This window comes from Engystomops pustulosus, chromosome 6 (assembly GCF_040894005.1).
Source record: "Engystomops pustulosus chromosome 6, aEngPut4.maternal, whole genome shotgun sequence".
Classification (NCBI taxonomy): domain Eukaryota; kingdom Metazoa; phylum Chordata; class Amphibia; order Anura; family Leptodactylidae; genus Engystomops; species Engystomops pustulosus.
The window spans coordinates 31922363-31949350 of NC_092416.1; the positions used below are offsets into that span (position 1 = coordinate 31922363).

At 44.1% G+C, this 26988-nt stretch overlaps 1 protein-coding gene and 1 long non-coding RNA gene across 17 annotated transcripts in view; one reads left to right on the forward strand and one right to left on the reverse strand.

Annotated features, from left to right (window-relative positions):
• The window catches only part of LOC140134835 (uncharacterized), a 27018-nt gene extending 4491 nt beyond the window's left edge, over positions 1–22527 (forward strand). The window contains exons 2-3 of the long non-coding RNA XR_011856413.1: positions 21904–21986; positions 22185–22527. This is a non-coding gene — a long non-coding RNA (uncharacterized lncRNA). The remainder of the gene's footprint in view (positions 1–21903; positions 21987–22184) is intronic.
• LOC140134832 (epsin-1-like) overlaps positions 40–26988 on the reverse strand; it is a 34852-nt gene continuing 7903 nt past the window's right edge. The window contains exons 2-13 of one of the 16 annotated variants that reach the window (XM_072155523.1): positions 26686–26896; positions 19752–20194; positions 16512–16761; positions 13062–13186; positions 12927–12974; positions 10786–10857; positions 7601–7687; positions 6354–6651; positions 6107–6262; positions 5034–5135; positions 2450–2683; positions 40–1360 (exon numbers count right to left, since the gene is read on the reverse strand). In XM_072155523.1, coding sequence (XP_072011624.1) covers positions 990–1360; positions 2450–2683; positions 5034–5135; positions 6107–6262; positions 6354–6651; positions 7601–7687; positions 10786–10857; positions 12927–12974; positions 13062–13186; positions 16512–16761; positions 19752–19979 — 1971 coding nt within the window. In that variant the 5' untranslated portion in view covers positions 19980–20194; positions 26686–26896 and the 3' untranslated portion in view covers positions 40–989. Of the gene's footprint in view, positions 1361–2449; positions 2684–5033; positions 5136–6106; positions 6263–6353; positions 6652–7600; positions 7688–10785; positions 10858–12926; positions 12978–13049; positions 13187–16511; positions 16762–19751; positions 20195–26685; positions 26897–26988 lie in introns of all 16 variants that reach the window. The other 15 variants (XM_072155521.1, XM_072155519.1, XM_072155522.1 and 12 more) reach the window with 15 other exon arrangements.

Sequence of the window (26988 nt, forward strand, 5' to 3'; positions counted from 1 at the left end):
GCGTGGTGCGAGATTTCATACTGAATCGGACGCGATGGACACCAAGCAAAGCCATCAGTTTATTAAGTGGTTATCAAACAAATCAACATCACAGATTTGATTTGTAATGGTAATAAGGAAAGAAATGGAATAAACTCAAGGGTTAAAAATCCACTTAATCAGCATTCATGAATTCATTCTAATAAATAGGAAATGTCCTGCTATTATGGCAATACAACCCCATAGAGACCCCTGATCACCCCCCCCCCCCCTCCATCGCTCAGCAGAATCGTGAGCTTAGTCTTTTTAGTGTTATATCGATATCTCCTTCTATATCCTAACGTGGTCTGGTAAGACAGAAGTGCTAGAGCGATGCACTGTATTTACACGGGGGGGGGGGGGATCCACCAACGCATCGCTTAAAGGGGAGGTCAAGTGTACAACTGAAGTCAATGCAGGTAAAATCGTGTCGGGCAAAAACACTGATTTCGGTAGGAAGGGGAGTCCGGAAAAAAAACCACCAAGATGTTTCAAGCAAGTTTTGCTCGGCTTAGTCTCGGAATCAAGACCCCACGTGGACTGCTACTACGCAGAAGCAAACAAAACGAACCATACGGTGAAGTGCGGCTAGAACTAATGCGTAAAAATGGATTGAGGGGCAAACGGAAATAACACGGACAGTATAATTCTGGCATAAACACTACCGATTATCAATTATCCTGCAGAGAACAATATTAATCTATGGTCTTCAACCTAAAAACATCTTTACCGGTACTGCGCGGGGGGAGGGGACAAAAAATACTATTTCTTGGTATTCAGAGGCACAGTGAAAAAAGGAAGCAGACACCGAAATTCATGAGGCGCTGCGAATACAGGGTTTGCCACAAAAGATGTAGAGATACAGGGACATTCTGTGGTGGTAGTAGCAAGATGAGGCCATTCTTTGACCAATCAACACCCCCTGCCCCCCCCCCCCCCAGGTCATCACCGTTACAAACTCAATGATCCTGTTATAAGAGGAAAGGATTGGTGGTACTAGTCACAGCTTGTGCTGATAGATTCGGGACCATTGGCTGCGTCACCAGCTGCTGCGGTGGCATCATCATAGGAGGAACGCCTGGAGGCACGGCAGCTACCGGAAGGCCGGCTACCGGCTGCATTCCCACCATTGGGGGCACACTGGCTAGAGGGATTCCTGGGGCCATAGGGGACACTGATACCATGGGTGACACAGAACTAAATGGAATTGCTGCAGGGTTTTGTCCAGCAGGGGTAACTTGCTGTCCCAGGGGCATCACAGGGCTGGAACGAAGCTGATTCAAGGTGAGAGATGATTGTTGGTTGGGCTGGAATGGATTTGTTGTGGTTGCACTGGTCGCCCCTAAGAGAAATCGGATGAAAGAGATTTAAAAGACATAAAACATGGCACATGACGCATCAATTATTCCCTTATTCTCAGAGGCGATAATAATGGATTCTATTATTAACGTGTATTAACAGATACAAAAAGTGCAACAAATCGGTATTTACGAATGCATATGTATCCACAGGATAGGGTCTAACTTGCTGATCGGTTCTCAGTTCTCAGCGATGAGAATTGTTGGTTGAGCCTGTCAGCAGGGACCTCATTTTCAAAAGCCCATCACACCTGCATTGCACATATGCCTTTCTGCCTTCTCTAAGCATTTGCATTACAATAAAATTGTGTGTTATAACTTGCGTGGCTTCCTGACAGAATCCTCTGTGTAGTCCCAGGGGTTGGACTTGGGTTTGGATGATTTTCAAAAACCACCAAGTGACATGTCCGTGCTGCAGACTGCTCAGCTCTCAGCCCTGAACTTTGTGCTCCTTCACAGAAACAGAGTTCACAGCCCGGCGAGCTGACATCAGGGGGAGGAGTTGTACAGGAGCACAAAGGAGCTGAGGAGTGAGCAGCACAGACAAGTCACATGTTTTTTGAAATGCATCAAAACTAAACTAAAGCCCAACCCCTGGGACTACACAGAGGATTCCGTCGGGTTGCAAGGTAAGTTATAACAAACAATTATATTGTAATGCAAATGCTCAGAGAAAGCAGAAAGACATATTTGCAGAAAAGGTGTAATGGGCTTCTGCAAACTTTCTTTAGTGAAAATGAGGTCCCTGCTGACAGACTCCCTTTAAGAGTGGGAGTAATTGTGGTGGACACTTCACCATGGGGCACCCAATTACCATACATGGTGCCGGAATAAACAGCACAGTATTTAATGAAAGTGGTGAGAAGTCCCCTTTAAGGTGCCCCATCAAAGTATACATTCCTCTAACATACAATACTCTCAAGAACAATGTATGCAAATTAAGTGATCTCATCAATCCCATCCCACATTGCCCGAGTACGGACATCCAAAACTTCTCCTATTTCACGAGACGAATGTACATTTCAATGTGCCAAACTGGGTAAACAAAAGGCTTATTTTAGGCGATCACCCACCTGTAACTAGGAAGGGGTTTGAGGTTTTTGTGTTTTGTAGGGTGGGTTTTGAAATGAGAGAGTCCAAATCTACTAGGGCGGCATTAGGCCCCAGGAACGACTCGGGCGTTTTCCGTGTTGGCTTGGAGCTTTCGGAAAGTGAACCACTCATAACCGCCATGTCAAAGGCATCCGGACTCTTCGATCCAAGCGAGCGAGACATCGGAACTTCCCCGGCTAGAAGATCGAGCTCACCTGCAGAGAGGAGATGGAAGAAGGGTAAGGAAAGGAGATCTAGAACCGGCGGAAATCTATAGCTGCTTCACAAAGACGCGGCACTGAGGTGACCAGCCAGCAATGAGGTACAGCATGAGAGAAGAGTAAGGAACTCCATGAGGTTTTCGAGAAAAACTGAACCGAAACTGAATCTAGAATATGTGTTTTTCTCGTTTACATGAAAAGCAAATGTGAACACAGCCTTACAGCCGAGAAAAACAAGCTGGCCTTAGGAGGGTGGATAACCTTTGTTAAGAGGAGTTTGACCACCTACCGCATTTTTCGGACTATAAGGCGCACAAAAAATCCTCTGATTTTCTCAGAGATCAAAGGTGCGCCTTATAGTTCGGTGCGCCTTATATATGAACTGTACTTACAGACAATCGCTGCCTTGAACTGTGCACAGGTCTGTCACCTGCTGGGCATTCATCCTTATAATCTGGTGCACCTTATATAAGAACCTAGACGTTTTAGCAGGCATTTGATGGTGCGCCTTATACTCCGAAAAATACAGTAAGGATTATGGGGCTTCCCGATTCAGTGGGGACCTTCTCTTATTCACTTACAGCAGACCTGATCGTATATGATGCAGGAGGAGCATTCATCTGGCTAACAGGGGCCCATGGGATATACGTTTACCTTCCCAGCTCAAAAAGGAGAAAACACAACTTTATGTACCGCAGCCTAGTGTCTCAGTAACCTTAAATGGCTATTCTCATCGGGGCGTTGACATTTAATTTGATTCATCTTTGATATATACACACACATTTCTTCAATTGGAAAGATCATTTTCTATAAATGTAGTCGCGTTCTTGAGAAACCGAGAAGCTGCCTTTGGATACGACCACCACTGCTGGAGTGATTGCACAAATAAACAAATAATTTTGAAATGAACTGCATGTCCCGCAGTCGCCCTGGGGTAATGAAAGCTGAATCCAGGGGGTTGGGCACCCTTAATAGCCCATGTGTGACCACCACTGCCAGGCCGTGGCTGTATCCAAGGACAATAATCTTGTTTCTAAGGGACAACAGGATTACATTTATAGGAAATTATCTTCACACAGACTTTTTTTTAATAACATGCAACTGAAGAAATATACATACCCTATGGAAAATTAATTAAATTTAATGTGTTAATTGAGATGAGAATACCCCTTTAAGTGAAATGAATCTACAGATACATGCCTATGGCCACCTTTTCCCCAATCCCATTTCTGGTCTTTAAGCTTGACACGCTGAGAGTTTATAAAAAGCGGTTGGGCCAGAGCACAGAGGGCTCTGGTAACACCCCCAGAGCCTTTTCCGGCTCATTAGCATAATTATAAAAGTTGATTTTAGTAGGATGGAGCACATGGATGATAAATATAAGAAGATTACCCCTGTTATGGTGCCTGGATCAATGAGTAAGTGTCCCTGGTTTATTATGATGGATTTTGAGGATAGATTTCCTTTAAAGGGAAATCTGAGTGCACTGAGCCAATTGTATCCGGCTCCTTCCTCACATGTTCTGATAAACAGAACAGATGATTGGTACAGAGGAATGGGGGGTGTTGGACTCTCCCGAATAAGAGAACCTTCATGTAGGCAATCAATAAGAATTCCTGTACAATCCCTTTAAGTCAGCTCATCAGATGCTGTAAATATTAAAAATGCTATAACTGTAACCTAACCTAAAACACAAGCCAACTTTATGACTGACTGTTAATAAATTATTGCAACAAATGAAGAAAAACAAGTCCTGCTTCCTCGGAGAGGTACACATTGTGCTGGAAGGTTTTGTTGGGCAAATAAAGAGTTCAAATAAGTCTAATAGATTCGTGTAACTGGGTCCTAGCGCTCACAGTATTTCGCCCTTCGATGGCTTGGAGTAGCAGCCATTGGCTAACAAGTATTTGGCTGACCTCTTGCCACCTGCGGAGGGATGAAGGACCTCATCAGATCATCTACTGATCCCCCCCCTACCTCCCCCATAACCAAAATAAAGCGGGAATCCATTCCCAACATGTAGTTCCTGTTTAGCCTCAACGTCCGCCATGAAGTCCAGCTACCATCTATGGAAGGATTGCATGAGAAATATTTGTCTTCAGATTTTTGCAAAGAAAAAGGCAAAATAAAATAACTAAAATAAAAAAGCAGCAGAAAACAAAATGCTTCTTTTTTTCCCGCCCAGAAGTCACCGCTTTGCCCCCACAGAGAAAATTTTTTTTTGAAGAAAACCAAATATTAGTCCCAAGGTAACACCACATATACCAAAGACACAGAAAGCAAGAAGCGCAGGGTGGATGGATTCACAGTAAGCAAGCAGGCAGGAAAGAAGGCACTTCCAAACCTGTGCTGCTTCCTGAATGGGGAAGGGTAGTCCTCAGGTTGTCAAAATCGGAAAACTCATCTTTATCTGCAGGACTGATGAACTGGTCAAAGGTGGCACTGGCTAAAAGAGGAGGCAGGTGGAGCGGACAGAGACAGGCACATACACAAAGACAAACAAGTTAAAAAACAAAAAGACAAGTAAAATAACGAAGCATCGGTTAAAAAAAAAAAAACGAACGATCCGCAGAAACGGCAAATTATTCTGCGGCAAATAAGGAAACAAAACAACATTTTAGTAATAAGGGAAGTAAAACAAGTAAATATAATATCACTAGATCTCACGAGATCCAGGGATTTTAACACTTATGGAGCCCCTGAGGCTCATTTGCATACAGTCCGTCATCCTGGTGGTAGATGCCTTTTAATTGGAATAATTGGTGACCACCAGGTGGAGGAATATATGATAGGATTACAGGCCGGAGATGGGAGTTTCTTCACCGGTCGCCATTCTCCTTCTCCGGCTGGGAAATGTTGGCAGTGACATGGAGGGGGGAGGGGGATAGTGATGTTCAACAGCGACATAATCCTTCTTCGCCCACAATCACAATCAATGATAATCTTGACAACGCTGTGGGCACCCTACAAGTCGCCAGAGGAGCAGGAGACAAAGCCAAAGGGAGGCTAATAATTTACCCGCACCCCTCTCATCCACACTCTTACCCTCTTGCTGGTCATGGATTTCTCCGGGTTAATTGGAAAACCCTGCTAACCAGCAGCAGGCAAAATTGGAAGCTAGTAGGGTTTATTTCCTGGAGATTATGATAGACTGGGGGTCCTTGGGCCCACCCAACACTGCATGAACTTAGACTATTCTCTTCTCTTGGGAACTGAATTAGTCACCTTATGTCATACTCATTGAAGAGGCAGTAGAGAGAGGAAGAAGTAGTGAGCATTCAGCTATAACACAGCAGATGCCCTTCTTCAGGCCTCTTAGTAAGCCCTGGGGTAATACCATCTTTACTAACCTCCTCCTTTCCGCTTTTTATTTTGCACCATATGACTCATGGGAACACGAGCACATACAAGACTCACCCACAGTGCCATTTGTACTTGGCTTAGAAGGAGACCCTCCCCAGGGATCGGAGAAGGTTGCCGCTGGAGCCCAAGGGTCTGTCGCCTGCTTAGCTGCCATAGAAGGACTTGAAGACCAAGGGTCACTACTTGGGGCGGTGACAGTAGTCGCAACACCTGAATAAGAAAAATAATACAAAAAACATTCATATAAAACCCATAAATGTGGAACGGTGACTCTTGGTCGAAGATACAAAGTTGAACTCACCTCCCGGATTCCACGGGTCAGACACGGACTTGGCATCTACAGAGGAAACAGCAGGGGTCCCTGCCCACGGGTCAGTGGGGGCACTGTTTGTCTGGACACCGGCACCCCATGGGTCTGTACTGGCCCCTGTGGCCACCGGAGGTCCTCCCCAGGGATCAGATGTGGCAGACACTGTTGAAGTGTTCACTGCTCCGGACCAAGGATCAGAAGAAGGTGCAGATGTCGATCCCCACGGGTCTGACGTGGCTACAGCAGCCGCAGGGGAGCTAAACACATCTGCTAAATCCATTAAGGAAGACTAAAAGGAAAGAAATTGATAATACATATTAGTAACGAACTAGGCTTTGGGGTAATAAATTAGTAACACTCACACAGCCAAAACCCTGACGGCTCCATTGTCAACATTTCCAAGGTCACCAAACCTATATCGGTGGGGGAACAGGAACACTTAAAGGGGTATTCCCACGAAAACTTATATGTACCCAGGATAACAAAATAACACATTCTCTAATTCACTGTTATTAACAAAAATACAGCATTTCACAGATAGATATAAGTTAAAGCTGTCTCTATCAGTCCTGGTGTACACAACTTCAGGTGCCCCTAGACACGACCCTGTAACTTCTGACTTAAGGTCGGGTGGCATCTTGGATTGATGTGCGAGATCGTGGAGCTGAGATTTCTGCTGTGTGTCTGTAGCCCCGCCCCCTGCATGGAGCTCAGACACTGATTACATCCTGCCAGGACATCGTGAGCAGAGAGAGACTGCAAACTACAAGGAGATAAGTGATCCGGGGGAAGGGGGAGGCAGGTACAGATCTGAGATGTAGCAGAGCTCACAGAGTAACAGTGTAAAAGTCTGTCAGCCTCAGTGTAATAGGCATCTCATCATCTCTGATCTGTCTCATCTCTCTGTTTCAGTGTGTTAGTACAATGTCAGTAGCCAGATAAAAGTGTATGTACACCTGTACCCTGATAATGTAACCACATTATTATCCATCTAGTTCTGTGGGGTGACAAAGTATCTGCTTAGAGAGGCCCCACCCACACCCTGGGATTTTGCACTAAGCAGACTACAGAGTTATAGGAGCTAAAACAGCAATAAAACTGAGTAACATTGTAAAGTAGGGGGTTTGAGATGTGAGAATTTTCTTGTGGGAAAACCCCCTTTAAACGTCAGTCGCAGTGGATTGGTAAGATGGGCATTACTACATAAATTTTTTTCAGTGGGACTGTATAAAATTCACCTCTTCCTGCTTAGAAGGAGCTTCCTTCTTGCTTTCTTCAATGGCCATCTGAAGGCGGAGGTCATCTCCTCTCCTGATCCTCTCCTCCTAATCAGACAAGAAATCATCAATATCACAAAGTCACTATCAAACTTAATGTCAAGAACAAAAAGGTTATACGGTCAATAAAAGTAATGAAGGCATCATCTGTAGGTTGTGAACGCATGGATAGATCATAGTCTTATGATGTTCTTGGGGAAAGTAGAGGATGCGGCAATCCTACTTATCCACAATGGAGACACTGGGAGAAGCCGACACCAAACCAGAAGCAATGGACAGCCTGGGACCCGGATACTTTTCTGCCTCCCCATCCCCCCATAGGGCCACTGTACTTATCCACATACTGGTAAAACTCTCAACCGGGCCAGAGCTGGATACTAAGAAAGGTTGTGTGTGGCATCTTCCATATTCATTGTGTATAGAAGGAAGCCTCCCGGCCAAACTGGAAATTTAGCTTTGTCTCTTTGGCGATATAGTCTTACCCAGGGTTTTGGGAGAGCTCATTGAGGGATTGTCCACACAAGCAACTGTACCAAGAGCAGGCCTATGCATAATACTGGATGTTAAAGGGAGTTGTGAAACTGAAACTAAGATTTAAGGCCCAGTTCACACCTCAGTTTTCTTCAGTTAGACCCCCATTAGCACAAATGAGCAGCCAGAGTGGGAGGGGAAGGGGCGGGAGCCCAGCCAGAGTGGGAGGGGAAGGGGCGGGAGCCCAGCCAGAGTGGGAGGGGAAGGGGCGGGAGCCCAGCCAGAGTGGGAGGGGAAGGGGCGGGAGCCCAGCCAGAGTGGGAGGGGAAGGGGCGGGAGCCCAGCCAGAGTGGGAGGGGAAGGGGCGGGAGCCCAGCCAGAGTGGGAGGGGAAGGGGCGGGAGCCCAGCCAGAGTGGGAGGGGAAGGGGCGGGAGCCCAGCCAGAGTGGGAGGGGAAGGGGCGGGAGCCCAGCCAGAGTGGGAGGGGAAGGGGCGGGAGCCCAGCCAGAGTGGGAGGGGAAGGGGCGGGAGCCCAGCCAGAGTGGGAGGGGAAGGGGCGGGAGCCCAGCCAGAGTGGGAGGGGAAGGGGCACAACAGTGTGAGGACACACCCTCAGTGAATTCAAAAAGTGCTACAAATTCAAGAATCCAATCCATCTTTCAGAGTCCATAAACCGAGAAACAAGCAAGATAAATGCAGATCTCTGAAATGAGCACAAATACATTTTCAGTTTTGCCGGGAGAGCTATGTCAGGTCATGAGTAAGATTGCCGCTTTTACAATGAGTAGGAATCACCTGTAAGAATAGTGGGAAATGTAACAATGGGAGGAAAAAAAAAATGAATATAGTGTGATGGAGAACAGATGATGCAACTTATGTAGTAGATGGCTTGTATCGACACAGAGCAATGTGCATAGATTTAAGGGCTGGGTAGGGGGTTCTGCGGGAATGCGGCAGGATGGAGGTGCCCATTGCTCTGTACCAGGATAGACAGATGTAATGATGGGAACCTTCAAACAATAAATGCATGCCAAACATTTGGAGGGAGCAATGACGGGAATCATCTGCTTCTCGACCAAGCACAAAAATCTACATCTATAAAACGTTCTCCAAGAGTCGAGATCCGCGGTTTGGGGGGGGAGTCACGATCATGCATGTCATATACCAGCAACACATGAAGAGGCCTCTTACTACGAGGAAGCACTTCAAGAAACCTTCTGTGAACTTAAAACAGATTGAAATGGCACAAGATATTTAAACTTCCCAAGAGAAATGACACGGACACATCCCTGGTGGAGAGAAGGAAGCTGCCCGGTCAGGAAGGCATCTTACCTGCTGTGGTACGCACTGCTTTAGCGTAGATTGTACACTTAGATACTTACCTTTCATATACAAAGTTCTCCCAGAATTAAGAAACCAAAATTTAAAAGCAGTTTGAAAATTATTGAGAAAAGGAATCAACATTACATTGTGAAGCAGAAAATAGGATCGTAAGATGCAAGTTGTGTTAGTTTGGCAAATAGACCAGTAGAATCTAAATGATAAGACCAACAATGGAGTCAATACTGAAAATGAAGGGAAAACAACTTAGATTGTCAGCTCCTCTGCCCACAGAGGCACGGTGGACTAGCTGCCAAGGCGGCAGTGACACTAACGGCTTACCTGTCCATACACCTGTTATCCAAACCAGCAGCTTTTCCTTCTGACGTTCCCTTACATGTACACACGTCAAGAATTTTTACTTTCCAGCAATGGCAGATGTTGGAAAGAATGATCGGGCAGACTGGAACTTGACATGCCTGATACAGAGTCCACAAGCAAGATAACCCTCTATCACAGGGGTCTTCTCTAGTCACCATGGAGGACACACGCACGCTCAGCCAAGCTTTGTGTATGTATGGGGACACCTAGAGTATTATGGCAGCTAAAAGTTTGTGTTTGGAAACCTTAAAGGAAATCTTCCATCCAAATCCATCATGATGATCCAATAAGCTACTCTTCTTTAACAAGGGAGAATCAGGACACTAAAGCCCGCAATCAAGTTTGGCCTGAGAATATCCAGGACTGAACCTCAAATTACTGGGCTGGAGGGATACACTGAGTTCCATCCAGTGATTCAGGGTTCCGTCTGGGAAACCCCAATAGAGAATTTCTCGGAGGAACTTGTTTGTGGGTAACCTGCTTAAAACATACCATCGTCATCCAGTTTTGCTAACCGTGTAAAGTGTCGGACCAGCTTGACGTGTGTGCCCCCAATGCCTGCCTTAGCGATCCAATCATCCGTCATCCTAAGCAACCCGAGCTACACTGCTACATCAACAACCATATTCAATTAAACAAAAGAATATTACGACGTCTGATATTTGTTCAAGACCTTTCTATTAGCATAGTACAATTTGGTGAGGCCTGAAGCGGTAGTTTTTGATGCAGTCATGTGACACAAAGCAGAGGAGACATTGGCTCAAAAACTGCATCAAAAACTGCAGGTGTGATTAGCGCATAGAGACTGATCTCCAGCTCTCAAGCAGAAGGAAGCAGAACGGGTTAGTGGACATTAGTTGTACCGTAAATCGCAGCAGCAGAGAAAGCAGCAGCGGGGGCCTCAGAATTCACTGATTAATTGTTAAAAATTGCTACTTTAATGGGTTTTTGGTACAAAAACTGGTCATCTCTACCTTGTCATGTTCCTCTTTGCTCAAGCTAAGGGCAAGCTGAAGCTGCAATTCCTCTTCGGACACAGGAAGGGGCTGGGAAAGAAAAACAAAATAAAAGCACACGACAGCGGAAGGGTAAGGGGGGGAAAAGGGGAAAAATAACCACAATGGAATGAAAGCAGATGAAGACAGGTGAGATCATACACCGTGTATACCGCAGCTTCACGCCTCGCCGCCAGTACAGGAGAACGGCGTGAAGCTGGGGATACAGTGGCACAAGACTAAAACTAAAAGGAACCAAACCAAACAATATACAGATGTTTAAATATAATAATAGGATAATAAAACAAAAAGTCGGCAAAACAGGCAACAAAATAGGCACATGCTGGTAATGGTAGATAAGGAGGAGAGGGGAAAGGGGGATATGTTCTTCTGTCCGGTCCAGAACAGGAATTGTAATTTAGCTCCTTTCCTTGGGACATAACCTCTGCCCGTTACTTCCAGGTTATAGGTGAGCTGAGGTCACAGAACAAAACCAAAACTTGGCTTCAGGTTTAACGACCATTATGCTTTCTGGGTTACTTAACGAAGCAGGACGAGATCTAAGAGACTGCTGTTCCTATTTTGCACTTGCTCATTGGATATGTTCCATGTTCTTATATGGAAATATTATTTCCAATATTTATGTGTTCAATTCAGTTTTTGCGTATATAAAGCTAAACAGCAATGTTCCTGTAGGGTCATAGTGTAAAATTCACCAAGTTACATTTTACACTATCTATACTATCTGTGCATGTGCAGAGGCTGCGCTGTATGCTACGAGACGCAAGTTCTCCTGCCTCCTGCTTGTAAGAGCTGCCAGGGAGAACCTAGCACAAGCAGGAGTCAGGGGAACTGACTGGAGCAGTATTACACAGGATACACTAATAAAGTGAACTAAGGGTTTGGGGGGGGGGGGGGGAAGCAAGTTTTTAATCATACTATCCATCACGGACCATCCTAGAAGGACCGAGGACCTTCGAAAATGTAGACTGCACTTTATAATGAAGCCAGACAATAAGAATTATGAGCTGATCCCTTACATATGCTATAATTAGTTACACCCCTCTTTAAAAGTACTGTATAACTGCTACTGTATATACCATTTAAAAGGGTTTTCCAGTCATATCAAGTTGGGCCCTATCCACAGGAGAGAGGATAACTTGGTCTCCGTCATGGGCCCCTTACAGATCTCGAGAACGGGGGGTCCGTTGTGCTTGAGAGCAGCGATCAAGCATTCGCTGACAAAGATTGCCGAGTACAGTGCCATAGAGACGAATGGAGCAGCAGGCGCAAGAGCGAATAGCTACTCCGGTCATCTGGACTGCAACAGTGGGGGCCCATTAGTGAGGCCCCCAAGATCAGCAAGTCACGCTCCATCTGGTGGATAGGGCCGGACTTGCTATGACTGGAGAACCCCTTTAAATGTTTGGTTCCTAATAATTGCCACAGACTCTTTTAAACACCAGAGTGCCACCCTAAAGACGGTAACAGGGGTTTTTCCGGGACTTTGATACTGATGGCCTTTCTCTAGGGCCGAAGCTGCTGTACCCCAAATGTAAAAATCTATACCATTCTTCTCACCCAAAAATTATTGTACACAGTACTGGTTCCTCATATGGAGTTTGTGGGCCCTATAATGCGCCGGAGGACCCCAGTGTGACCACACCCATTGATCAGATTATTGTAGGGCTCTTTGGAGTCTGGTGACTGCAGGGTTCCAATCATTGTTAACCAGAGACGGCACCATGCATCTGTTAGTGGCCGCGTCTGGTACTGTCCCATTACAGACCGAAAGACTAAAGTTGCAATACCAAGTACAGCCAATAAAAAAAAAAAATAAAAAAAAATAATAATAAAGCTGCTCCTTCAATCATCTGATCACAGAGTCACCTCCATGATCTGATGACCAATAGTTCACCACCAATATCAAAGTCCCTGCAGACCCCTTTAGTTTTCTTTTCCCCATATGTGTAAATATATAATATATCCATAACTCCACCAATGTGAAGAAAAATAAAACAATACATAATAAATCAATCATACAGTGCGGAAATATTAAACATCAAAAAAAATTGTGGGCTACAAGGCATTTGTACTACAGACCATCTCCACAATCGCACCTTGGATGATATGGGGAAACTGGATACAGGAGGAGGAGATCTTGATGTCTGCTGGATGTATACAGTGAGATTTAATAATATACAGCGGTAACGTTACCCCAAGAGCCCCCCGTGTGGATTTACCTTTGCTCTTACCTGCTCCGCTTCTTCTTTGCTCATGGCCAGAGCGAGCTGGAGCTGGAGCTCTTCCTCCCCGCTGCTCTGGGGCCAGGCCTGCTCCGCTTCTGTGGCCGGATTCAGTGTTGAGGAGGCAGAAGATGCTGTCAAGTAATTATAAATGAATAAATATTATTTAGTGTATACATATATACCTGCACTTACATCCCTGCACCATAACTCTGGTATAATGAAGTTACTGGGGATACTTGGGTATAACCAGAGTTTTTGAGCACAATTTTTGTGCCGAAAAAGCAGTACTTATACTATAAGTACTGCTTTATAATATATAAAAATATTATACTACTTTATAATATATAAAAATAATAAACTTATATACGGACCTGGAGTCCTCTTCTCCCCGGATCTCCTCTTCTGTAGTGGGGGCAGAGGCCTGTCTATGCTCTATGCAGGAGAGGAGATCCAGGGAGAAGAGGACGCAGGGGGTGAGCGCCGGGGGGGGGGAAGGTTTATTTTTGAAGGGGGCATGGCTAGGCCTGCTGTCATGTGTGAGGGGAGGCCGCTGCTGGGCATGATATTAGCGAGTTTTTTTGTGGTATAATTAAGAACCTTGGCTTATACTCGGGTCGGCTTATACTTATAGTATATATGGTACATAAAAAAAAATAAAGAAAGGATTTTTCAAAACCAAAATGGTAAAAGACATAGAAATCAATCAGGATTTAACACATATTATGCGGTGTGAACAGGTTTTTTTTTAACCCATTAGAAAACTTCACTACCAATGTAGGTATATAGGACAAAAAGTTACCAAAAGGTCATAGACCATAAACTATGACAACTTGAAATAAGATTATAACGTCAATCTTTATTTACACAAAATACAGCAATCAAGAAAACTTTATTAAAAACTATGATAACAAAAACACAAAGAAGTGTGGTGGTCCTAAATAGTCAAATACATATCCATCTCCTATATCATGTCCAAATGGACACAGCCAAAAGTATACAAATTCAAATATATATAGTCATATTACCCACCCGGGCATAGCATCATACAAAGTTTAGGAGAGAAGATGGACCACCACCACAGCACCCCGACGTACGTTTCGCCGTTGCGTCCTCCAGAAAGCTCATTAGAATAACTTGACCAGTGACTTGTTTAATTGCCGCTATAATACCCTGTTATACAATATGTCCTAAAATCAAGGTGCTCATGACGCATAGCAAACATGACCAGAATGGTCTCAGAAATTGATCACCAATATGTCTAGTGGTTCAAAAGTTGCAACAACAACAACTGGAAACGGATCTGAAGGCGCCAGATCTTATTGTTATGAACCAGCGTTAGCAGCTACAGAGAATCGCAGTGTCGATAACCTTTGAATATAGAAAATTCCAATTGGAAAAACTTGCTCCAGACTCAATATGGCGGCCATGGCCTGGACATGACCCCCTAACCCTTACGTGCAGGGGTATGCAGATATTCCATTGGCCCTTACATTTATGAAATAAAAGAATGACCCGGGAAAGATTTGGTTGCAAATGCAACCAAGAGCAACAACTATAAATAAAACATTAACAAGTGCAATAAAAAGATCCAATCTGATGAAGGAACAGTATACATCACAGCCCAGCATTCACATACAAACAGGAAAATTTACATAAGGCAACAAAGAATTCCAAGATCACATGATCAAGGGTGAAGGTCTTCCCCTGGGTGAGGCTACATGGGTTAATATTTACTACACTGCTAAAGTTTATGGCTTCTAAATTACCAAGCACAATAAAGACAGAAAACCTTCCGTCCAGGCCCCAACTACAGCACAGCTCCACGTCCTTTATGTGGGGTTTAATACAGAAATTCTCAGAATTAGGGGCAGTGTCAGAAGCAGCAGGACAGCCGACTATGTGAAAGAGCTGCGCAGACTCTACATAAGCAACTGGAAAGCTTTATAAAAATAAAACCTACCATCACCATCCATTCTTACTCATAGATCCGGGCACTGTGACTGTGGTAGTCTTCTTATATTTGTTATCCTTCTAAAATCATCTTAAAAATATGCTAATGAGCAAGAAGTGCTCTGGGCGTAGTTACCAGAGCCCATACATGCTGCAGATTAAAAGGCTGTTACAGTGAGCAAGGAACACTCCTCCCACTCTCCCCCTGCTGTGGTGGGATTACATCAGTCACAGGGGGGAGAGAGAGACTGTGTAAAGCTACAGCATAACGGGGCTCTGGTAACACCCCCTCCAGCCCTTTAGGCTTATTAGCAAAATTTGAAAAGTTATTTAAGAAGGAAGGAGGCCATGAATAACAAATATAAGAAGGTTACTTCACAGTGCCGGGATCTATGAGTAACTGTCCCTCAGTAAGGCCCCATGCACACTACTGTATAAAAACGGCTGTATATACAGCCGGAATACGACCACATGCATTCCAATGGGAAATACGGTCATCCATGTACATGGCAATATTGTCCACCATACTGGTAGCGAATCGTATAAAAGTATAGAGCGTGTCCTATTTTCCACTGTATTTCCGTTCTGTACGGCCCATAGAAGTCTATGGGAACGTATAAAATACGAGCTGCATACGGCTGTGCACCGTATGCTGCCGTATATACGTGCAGTATCCAGAACCAGTGGGAGAAGCATTCTGTCATCCATCCATCCAATAGTCATCCATCCATCCATCATCTGCCCGCCCACCATATTTTATATAGACACGCTGCAATACGTTGCCATACTGTTGCAATACGTCCCATATCTACGGCCAGAATACAGACATATATACAGAACAGAAAAGACCATGCGGTCGTGTGCATGAGGCCTTATAGTGATGGATTCTGATGGTAGGTTCTTTAAAAATTGGTCTCTGAATACAGCGAAACAAAAACTACATTTTAAATTTTTGTTTTTATTTTCACACAACACGTTGGATACATCATAATAATGGAGAAAATCTCTCCTGCAGAAAAAAAAAACAAAAAAATGATGTTATCAGGGAGGAAAATCTACCGACGCCTATTTTTAGTCAACGTGGGAAACGAAGGCTACAACGCAAGGACAAGGAAACGATTATTCCTGTGCTTGGACCTAATGAGATGCAAGCGGTAGCTCCGAATGTTTGCTTTGTGGGGATAGCCATAAGGTATAGCTTAAAATAGCTCAAGCGGGGAACTTTATTGCCATCTGTGCACCGCTGAGTGATGTATCAAGTCTGATCCGCAAGTTATTTTTGTGGTGGGACTGTTCAGAAGGTAGGTGGCTGGGGTGGTGGTGTTGATATATATAACCCAGTTCCACACATGATCCAAATACTGAAGAGGTTCTCCTGCCATGTGAGTGGACCTGCCCACTGGATCGGCAGGATGAAGATATCCACAGCACCCCCTACCCCTCCAACCAACCAGCATCTCCTGGATACTCAGGCTCCTCCCGTGTAGTCTTGGGGTTAGTACTTACCGGTAGAGGTCTGTGCCAGCTTCTCCTTCGTCTTCAGGGCGTGTGCTCGTTCTTCTTTCAGCCGCTCATCGTCCTTCAGTAGAGACACCAGCTGCTTGGCCTTCTCTCGGACATTGACCCCTTGGTCTTTGCCATCTCTATCCACGTACTGGAAATCTTTCAGTGTCTGTATAGCATATATGTTTTCCTTGCACTGCTGTGCTACCCGCTCAGAGCCCGTTTTTATTAGATACTCCATCAGAGTCATAGCCTGCAAAAACGGTACAAAGAAATAGATAAAATTTGGCTAAAAGCCGAAAGCGTCTCCAGAGTTTATATTCCTGTGGAGTGAAGCTTCTTCCTGTAACTGATTCAATACTGAGCATGTGCGACCATCCCCACCGGACATTAGGTGGACATTCTTCATGTCAAATGTATCATTTTTGGGAACCATGTTTATTGAAAACATTATATAGATCATTTTTCATATAATTGGGGCAAACCCCTTTTAAATGAAGAAAGATAAGTTTTATAAAAAAAATATATAATTTTGTTCTTTGCCATGTACACCTGGTGTGATGAGGAATGTATGAGTAGACAGGACTACAATGCTCAGCCGCTATTTCTCACACTAATTAAAGGGGATGAATCATTTCCATAGCAGGAGTCACGTTAGCTGCTTTCAGCATCACACAGCAAATTTTTGCTTCTATGTGTCCCCCTTGCTTCTTATACTTTGTGCCACTGGGATTTGGGCTGAATCAGTCTCCTGCCCCTCCTCGTAGCTGACTACAATGTCCCGTACTTGGACTATTCCTTTCCTGACAAGCAGGGCAGAGAGCCGTTCCTATTGGCTCCTCTGTAGTGGACAGACCTGGGAATGATTGGGCACGTCTGTCCAGCAGATAAGCGGCCTCCATATTTTGTATAGTGCCTAGACATAAGCGGACGCAAAGGTTTGGTGTCCTCTGTTCGGTAGCTGCACCTAACCCCTAGCAACCAGCCGTAGCAAATCACAACCACGCCTAGTAGCTAGGGGTGTAAAATTGGCAGATTGGCTGCTCAGCAACCAATCAAGTACCTTGTCCAAGTTAGGTGGAACAGCCAAACTGAGGATGACATCAAGGCCGAATATTTAAAGCAGAATTTTACATAAAATATATTCTTACTCTTTGTCTATACACTGCAGGCCCTCAGGGTCGGAAGTAAAAAGGTCTTGTAATATAAAACGCGCGTGGGGGGTGGGAGGGCACTAACTATTTGCTTTTTTTTGTCTTGCCTGTCAACACAACTAGCAGAATTGTGAATGCTGCCCTGCATGATGACAAAAGAGGAAGCGGTGCTCCTGTGACGATTTCGGGTGTCTGAATAATGATCGGATATTGATGTGCTGCCCTGGGATAGTACAGCAATATTTGATCCCCTTTCATCAATTTGCCTCTAGATAGAACTTGCAGAACCATTTAGCACTGATAGAAGCTGATATTTTGTCATTATCCAGAGCTGCATTCAATTCTGCTAGTTGCTCCCGGATTCAGCCAACGCTGTGTTCACCGACAAGACCAAAACAGTTTTATGGATATAGGGGGGGTTTTTTCTCCGCTTTAGATAACAGGACTTTACAACTTCCGAACCAGAGCGCCTGCAGTGTATAGACACAGATATGTAAATGTCGGCTTTCGATATTCGGCCTTGGTGCACGCAAGTAGCTCAGTTCTCGTACATAGAGTACATTGCCTCTATACATTACAGTCATTATATGTGGCATGAGCGTAGGAGGTTATGAGACTAAGATGATTAGGCCACGGTTTGTCTAGGTGAAGATCTGAGACACAATGTTAAAGGCGCATAAAGTGATTTCTATTGGTCCGGCTATAGTCACTTCTAGAGCCAATTACTGCAACTAATTTATATGCAAGGTGCAGGGTCTAAATTATTTTTGGAGCTTTAAGTCTGGGGCACCAAATAACTATGTCAAGAAAGTCTAAATTTTGTAGTTTTAGCTGCTGTGTGAATTTAGTTTGGAGGGGTTTAAGTAAATGGGGGCTGAATTCATTAATATCTTAATACCGATGTACCACACATAACCATTGTATGGTCTGAGATCAAAGTACCAATTAAGGGATCTAAAGCAAGAACATGATGCATCTGAATGATTGTATCATTTAAACTAAGTAACTCTGGGTCCAAATAAACCATGTGCAAGGTCTAACATTTAGGCGCTGAATGTGGGGGTTAGTCATCACTAACTTAAAAGGCTTTTTTTTTTTTTTACACAATGGGTCTTTACTGCCTAGTGGATAATCCCTGAATCCATTCCTGCTCTTACTTGTATGCTGCGTGCAGACTCTCCACGATTCTTTGTTTACATGTCTGAGCTCTGCTGAACAGGAGAAGCTGCAGCAGTAGAGTTATGACTCATTCTTCCTTACTCGCCCCTCTTCCTATCTGTCAGCTAGTGATGGGCAGTCCGGCTCCATTCAGTGACCTGAATCATTAGGCTCCATTCACTAAAAAGACCCGGCTCTTCTGGCTCTTGAAGGCTCCCTATTAATTATAATATAGGGAGTCTCCATTAAAGGGCAGAGTCAGCGATGAAAGGGCAAAGATTTACTAAGGGATCAGCTCCATAACCATTGTTGACTAGTGCAGTGTGATTTTATTAGATATAGAGGGACAGGTGTGGGAAGGAGGAGAGACCCCAATAAAACTCTGCATGTCCTGTCCTCCTGCCTGGCCAAAACCTCTTTAGTACAATTTGAAGGTAATGGCTCACCGGATCAGCTCTCCGGTGGGAGCCGGCTCCCATCATTCACTGAAAACTGACTACTGTCAGCGAGGAGAGACCGTGAAAAGAGAGACACAGTGGGAAACGCCATAAGGACACGCTGGAGCAGTGAGAGGAAGCTGTGTATATATGCAGAAGGCAGAATAGAGAGAATAGGGACAGGCTGAAGCTCTCAAAGGAGGCAAAGACAAAGGTAAATATACATGCAGAGTGTCCAACCCCTTTAATATCATGTGTGATGGCCACACAGTGAGTATTTTTTCCCCACAGGATAGGGGGTCTGATTGCTGGGAGCCGTAGCATTCAAGAGATTGGTTATTTCTCTACACAAGCAAGTCGAGCTTCATTCCATTGACAAAATATTTGTAGCAACCGCAACCAATCACGAGGGAAAGTGTACAACATATCCTAAAAGTTGTGCAGGTCATTTCCATATAATGTATAGAAGGATTACTGGGTGTGAATCATCTTACTTTATAGACGTGTCTCCAGTTTTTCCCATGGTCGTTCAGCCTCTTCCATATCATGCTCATGATCTCAGAGAACGCCACCACGTTGTACGTCAGATCCGCGATCTCAGACATGAGCGAGCTGGAGGGGCCCCACGGATCATTGGACGTGGCTTCTCGGACTTTGATTTCAGCTTCCGAGTAATTGTGGACAATGTTTTTCATCTGGCGGCGGAGCGAGGAGGTAGACATGATGGTTGAGAGTTACTGACCGTGACAAGAATGAATACGAGTAGAATTTACTAGCTGGAGAGCAACTTTCCGTCTGCAGATCGTCTACAGCCACAGATCGGGTTCTTCAGGGCATCCACGAGAAACACCACCTCCTTATTCCTGGGGGCTAAGATGTCCTGATATATTCTCCAATACTGACGACTCTTGGCATTGTGGGTGTACTAAAGCCGCATCTGAAAGGTAAAACAAGGTGTGTGAAAGAAAAGATGAGAATATATTTGATTAAATTGTTCTCCTGCTTTCAGGAGAACAAGTGCAGGACACTCACCCCTCCCAAATCATAATCACTATTACCGTGTAATAATTATTTGTGTTGTGTGCTTTGGATTGGCACAGATGATGCCGTCTCTAGTGGCCAACAGTAGTCTACATTAAAAAAAAATTAGTACAACTTTTCAGCATTTACCAAAATGTTGGAGCACTACGCAAGCAACGAGATAGATAGTCTAAAATTGAGATAATTGGGCTCTGAGGTTTACCAAAATGTAAATGCAACCCTGAAGCTGGAAAAATGATGCAACTTAGGTTAATGCAAAATGCTCACAAAGCTTGTAATACAAACCCTAGATCAGATATATTTCCTAAAACGGACATGTTGTAGGAACCTGGATTTGCAACATAATATGGATCTATAATGAAAGAAGCAATTGCCTTTTTGGGCTGAGATACATTTAGACATCTTACATTGCAAGGTAAGGTTCTTTTATATTTTTAATGCATTTTGCTTTACACAAGGCTGAACACCAAAAGGAAGGTGGGGGTGAGGTCAGTGGGCCACCAACTTCAAACTCCCCAAATTACACTACACATACAAAAACAGAAAAAAATAATAAATATAAATGAATAACCAAGTGGTTATTCATTTATATTTATTATTTTTTTCTGTTTTTGTATGTGTAGTTTACACAAGGCTGGTTACTCTCGGACACATTCTTTCTATATGGTAACTGTATTCACAACATCAGTCATTATAAGTTGGGCGGCACGGTGGCTGAGTGGGTAGCACTTCTGCCTTGCAGCGCCGGGGGCCTGGGTTCGAATCCCACCCAGGTCAACATCTGCAAAGAGTTTGCATGGGTTTCCTCCGGGTCCTCCAGTTTCCTCCCACACTACAAAACATACTGTTTGGTTGTTAAGATTGTGAGCCTCATAGGGACAGGGACCAATTTGACAAGCTTTGTGCAGCGCTGCGTAATCTGTAGGCGCTATATAAATAAAGAATTATTATTATTATAAGGCTAGGAGCCCCTCCCACGTTTTTTTTAGTATAGGATGTAGAAAAGGCCTTTTAAGAATCTTGTAGGAAAGCCCTTTCCTGTTGTTGATGTAGTAGTGAAGACATTTCCATTAGTAGTGATAGTAGATGCAGTAGAAGGTTCTAGAAGTAGGGAAGTCCCTCAGGAGTAGTAGTAGAAAAGAAGTCCTTTGAAGTGGTTGAGGATGAGACAGTTACAGTAGTTGTGGAGGTAGAGGAGGATTCTCCAGTAGTAGTAACAGAGAAAGCCTTTCCAGTAGTAGTAGCGATAGTAGTGGTAGTAGTGTTAGTAGTAGAGAAGTCGTAGTAGCGATAGTAGTGGTAGTAGTAGAGAAGAAGTAGTAGTAGTAGAGAATGCCTTTTCATTTGTAGTAGCAGAAGCAGCATTAGTAGTAAAAGGCCTTTCCAGTAGTAATATTAAAATCCTTTGTAGTAGTAGAAGCAGCAAAGGTTTTTCCAGTTCGAAAGGCCTTCTCTACCTCTACGACCACCACCACTAATGCCAAGTGGAAATACTAATACTACGGGAAAGGACCAAGTGGTAAAGCCTTCTCTACTACTACTACAAATGTATTGGTAACACACGTAATGCCAATAATAATGGAAATTTTATTTATTTTTTTAAAGTGAGAAACCCATAGGAGGAGGCCTCTCCGTGTCAAGTGTGTGACTACATCTCAAGCACATAATCCCCCCCAATATGAACGCAGGTCAGGGCCAATGCTACAGGGAGGATGCACTCAGTATAATAATGTAGTAGGAAGGTGCGGGATCATTTCCCTTTCATTATGACCACAGACGCGTCTCCTGGGATGTCCCACCACCGGGTTCTCGCTTTGTTTGTCCTGCTGAAAGGCAGTGTAAGTGCATTCAGAAACACAAGTTTTACCACATTTTTTTTTAACCAGGTTTTAACCGGAATCCAGCGCTGAGTAACAAAGTGAGCCCATGTGCAGTGATGTGCAACTATGTAACACACAGATTCCTCACAAATCTCTGCATCGCTCATGTACAATTACTGAGGAAACGACAGGATGTGAGAGACGGGAAAACGTGTTGAAATCTATGAGGCCCGGCAGCCGCCGCTTCCTTCCTTCCTTCCGCATTGCTGTTTTGTGCAAGTTACTCTGCAAGACGAATATTCCTCTAGGTTCTTAATTATTTTAACTCGCTCGGTTGACCTGGCAACGAAACACGTCTATCTAGGGGGCACTAGGGGGCAGTAACACAATAAAAAGGTTCCTTACTGCTTCCTGCTGCTCCATTATTGCCGCACTACACTTCCTGTGTATCTCCCGCCCCCACAGGAAGCGGTAAGGGACGCTCCTCCGCCAATCAACAGCCGAGGCAAGTTTTCACTACAACCGATTGGCTGGGCAGCCGGTCCTAGTATTTCCTGTGACAACAGGAAGTGGAGTGTGGCGATACCAGAGTGATCGGTAACGGTGCGCATCATTTTGTTTTTACTTCAGCTCCGATGTATTATTTAGGACTATACAGAAATGGTTTCTTGGGTCAACTAGATGAACTCTTTCTGGGGTACTACCCTTCACCAGGACTTTAGACCTCAGTAGCCTCCAAGTTTGGTTGTCTTCTGATGGACCCTTGGGATCTAGTATGGGGTTTGAGCCTGGAGGACCCTTTAGTGGGCCAATCCAACACAATCCCCATCTATAAAATACACATGTAGGACAATTATGTATTACATGAGAGGAAGGTCCCCAAAGCTTGGGACAGAGGATAACCCTGGTTAAATTTGAACTCAAGATCCAAGACCTGCAAAGGCACCAGAGGTTACCACAGCCAAAAGCTGTCCGGATATAAAGGTTTCTTTCCAGGGGAGAGGGGAATAAGCCTCTGCCATACCACTAGACTCCTCTAGGGGCAACTAAGGATCGTTGATCGTTGCTGTTCCCAATAATTGTCATCAGGGAAGAATGTGAGCACAATACATGAAAACACTGGCCAATCTCGCAAAATAAATGGCACTGTTTCAGATTGATCAATCTGAAGGTTCAGCTGTACCATCCATTACAAATCCTTAATCTTCACCACATTATAACCCTTCCTACTGGTTAAATATACTCCCCAATTGTTTCCAATGTAGGTTTAATATCATTAATGTAGCACTTTATACACCATCACCTCTTTACAGTCTCCCACCACCAATTTCTTCTCATTGCACCAACGCCAAATAACTCAAGGACGACAACAGGCCACGTGGTCTTCTCTTCCCAAGAGTAGACGATTCATAACATTACATGAGAAGGGGCTTCTGTCCTGAAGAAAACCAGCCCCCTCAGTCACTGCAGTGTGAGCAGTCAGGATTCTAGATTCCTTTCAGTTCAGCAGCTCACATCCCACCGACACATCGGCTCTCGAGAAGAAAAGACGTCACCCGGAGTCCGCACTTCATTGAAATTTATTAGAAATGCACCTCTTCCAGGTCCTAACAAGGCAATGAGCAGGGGGGCAGCATTCTACTGCCTCTATCTTTACCCTGTAAAGGGGTTTGCATACAAGTTCTCAAGTTTTAATCCCCTAGTGATGTTTACACAATAAAGCTAATTTTTACCCCCTTACTTTACAATTTTACTCAGTTTTATTGCGGTTTATCTCCTATCACTCAGTGATGGCCAGTATAAGATTCCAGAGTGTGGGCAGGGTCTCTCTAAGCAGACACTTCATGATCCCTCTGTGCTGCGAGATGCTGTGTGCTGACAATGTGCTTAGATTATCAGGGTACAGGGTTTATCTACACTTTTATTAAGCTTCTGATCACTTTACTAGTATCTGACAAAGAGAGAGAGATTAGAGAGGAGACCCATGAGATGGATAAACAAAATCACACTCAGCTCTGCTACATCTGAGCTATAAACACACACAGAGCACCTCCTCCCCCTGGACAAAGACCTTATCTTATCTGTAGTTCTTAGAGCAAGTCTCCATGATGCTGCTTGACGGCAGGAAATGCCTGGGTCTGAAATGTAGGCAGAAAGGAGAAGCTATTCATGAGAAGAATATGCCCTGCCCGACCATAGAAGATAGAAGATTTACGGTTGGATCCTGGGGCAACTAATATTGTATGCTCCAGAACTGATAGATACTGGTTGGAATGCTGTATTTTTGTTAACAGTTAATTAGAGAATGTATTATTTTGTTGAGTATATTTAAGAATCTTGTCTTTGTAGCTTTAATAGCTTAAGGTCACAAAAACAGAGAATACTGCCCGGGCACGCTTTCTAATCACTGGCAGAACATCTTACGCCAATGAACAGAATGAAAAACATCAACACTCCTCTTGGCATAAGACGGTACAACAGACGGTTCCTACAACCTTCCATAATGGAGTCACGAGTGATTTAGGATAAAACCTATAACGATATATGGTCTTTTAGGAACTTGGGAATCAATGCAACGTTGCTAGCTGATAAGTGAGGGTTCATCTCCCAAAACCCCCCACTGATCATAAAAGTAGTCAACATGTTGGTCAATCACTGGGACATGTTGCCACTCAATTCTTATGGATGGGACTACAGAAGCCTTCCGACTATTGTACTGCACTATCCACAGCAGTCCAAGGCCAGCAGGACCCATTCATGCAGACATCACGGACCCCTGTGCTTGTGATCGGTGGGGACTCCAGTGACCGAGCACCCACTGATCAATTTATAGGGGAGAAAGAAAAAAAATGAAGGATCTCTTTACTGCAAACCTGCAAGTGTTAGAGACCTTGACGAAATCCAGTAGTAAATGATTAGTGGACGTCTCGTGGGTTTATAATTAGCTCACAATAATTTCCACCAATGTCAATGAGGTGCACAAAGTACATGACTGCCAGTACCAATACTAAGCTATAGCACACGGAGAGCATACATGTATACGCATGGCTTCTCACACACATTGTATAGGTAGACAAGCCACCTAATTTTTCAACATCATTGTTCCTGACCCTATAGATGTCCTTATAAAGTTATAATGGTGTAAAATAGCATTTAGTAATACCCTCCTAGAGTAATCGATCACACCGATCCCCAACTTTCCAGTCTCTACTTCCTGTTCCGTTTGAGCACACAGGAAGTGATTACTCAGCCAATCACAGTTGGTGATTTGCTAGGCAGCACTTCCTGTAATACCACAGAAAAGGAAACAGATTAGCAGGCGCCCAGGAAAACCCCCTTTGAATCTTTTGACATGAGAGTAATTTTAGAACAAAATGCATTTGCCACAATTTTTACTGAAAATTCTGGACCATTGGAGCAAACCTGGGATTGTTGCAAGTTACAGTAACAGATACATGTACTGAAAGACCTGGATATATGTTCCAACAAACACCCTGCGTGCATGCGAGGTTACGTATGGAACTTCTCTTCAGTTCCTCGATTCTAGGTTTGCTCTGGTAAATCCTGCCAGTGCACAAACTAAAGCAGCGGGCTTAAAGGGGTTCTCCCAAGGTTGAAAAACATAGCTTGTTTCTTCCAAAAACAGCGCCACACCCGACCATGGGTAGTGTATGGTATTGCAACTAAGCTCCATTCATTTCTATACAGCTGAGCTGTAATACCTGCACAAACCATGGTCAGGTGGGCACTGTTTTCGGAAGAAAGCAGCCTTGTCTTTCCAACCTTGGTAAAACCCCTTTAAAAAGGAAATCTACCATACAAATTCCAGCATGATAAACCAGTGACCTCATAGATCCAGGCGCTGTGACTGTGGTAATCTTCTTATATTTGTTATCCATGACCTCCTTCCTTCTTAAAACAACTTTAAACATTATGCTAATGAGCCTGAAATGCTCCTGGAGGCGTTACAAAAGCCACTCTGTGCGGCAGATTCACAGGATGTTACACAGTCTCCTCCTCCAATCCTGCTCTGCACTTCCCCCTTCCTCTGCCTCTGTCTGTGCACAGAGGTGCTCTAGTAACAGCCTCCAGGAGCCTCGCTCAATAACCTAATTCTAAAAATTGATATAAGAAGGAAGGAGGCCATGGTTAACAAATAAGAAGATTACCAGTGTCACTGGATTGTAAACCCAGCACACTGACATACTGGTGTGTGCCCCTTTGTCAGGATCTACTCTTCTTTTAGCTTCTTATGCCCTGTTTATACAAAACAAGGCTTTTAAAATTATGCAAATATGCCATGGAGCCTGGAGTCCCACAGGCTAATTTGCACAATTCTTAAAGCATTTTTTTTCTTAAAAACCAGGGAATGAGAAGCTAAAAGAAGAGCAGATCCTGCCAGAGGGGGCACACACCAGTATGTCAGTGTGCTTGCTTTACAATCCTTAATCCTGGTGGTAGATTTCCTTTAAGACTTCCTTTGACCGACATATACCTTAGGCAGTAAACAGAACCTAATACCTATAGAACTTGCGTATGTACAACACAAGGAAACCTGAGTGCTCACCTTTCTGAAGGAGGGATGCATCTTATAAGAAATACTGTCTCATCTTACATCTCCATCTAAACGTAAGACTCTTCACAATCCGCGTGTGCCGATCATCTACTCCACCGCTCATTAAGGATATGGCAAAGGCAAATAGACTGAATAAACTTCCCCCGGGACTTTATGTTCAGTAGTTGAATGAAGTTGTGGCGATGAAAAAAAGTTTCAAGATCTAGAGGAGGGAGAAAAAAAAATAAAAAAATAAAACTGATCAGCCGCTGCGCTATGACACATAAGGAGGCAACAAACGAAGGACAAAGAATG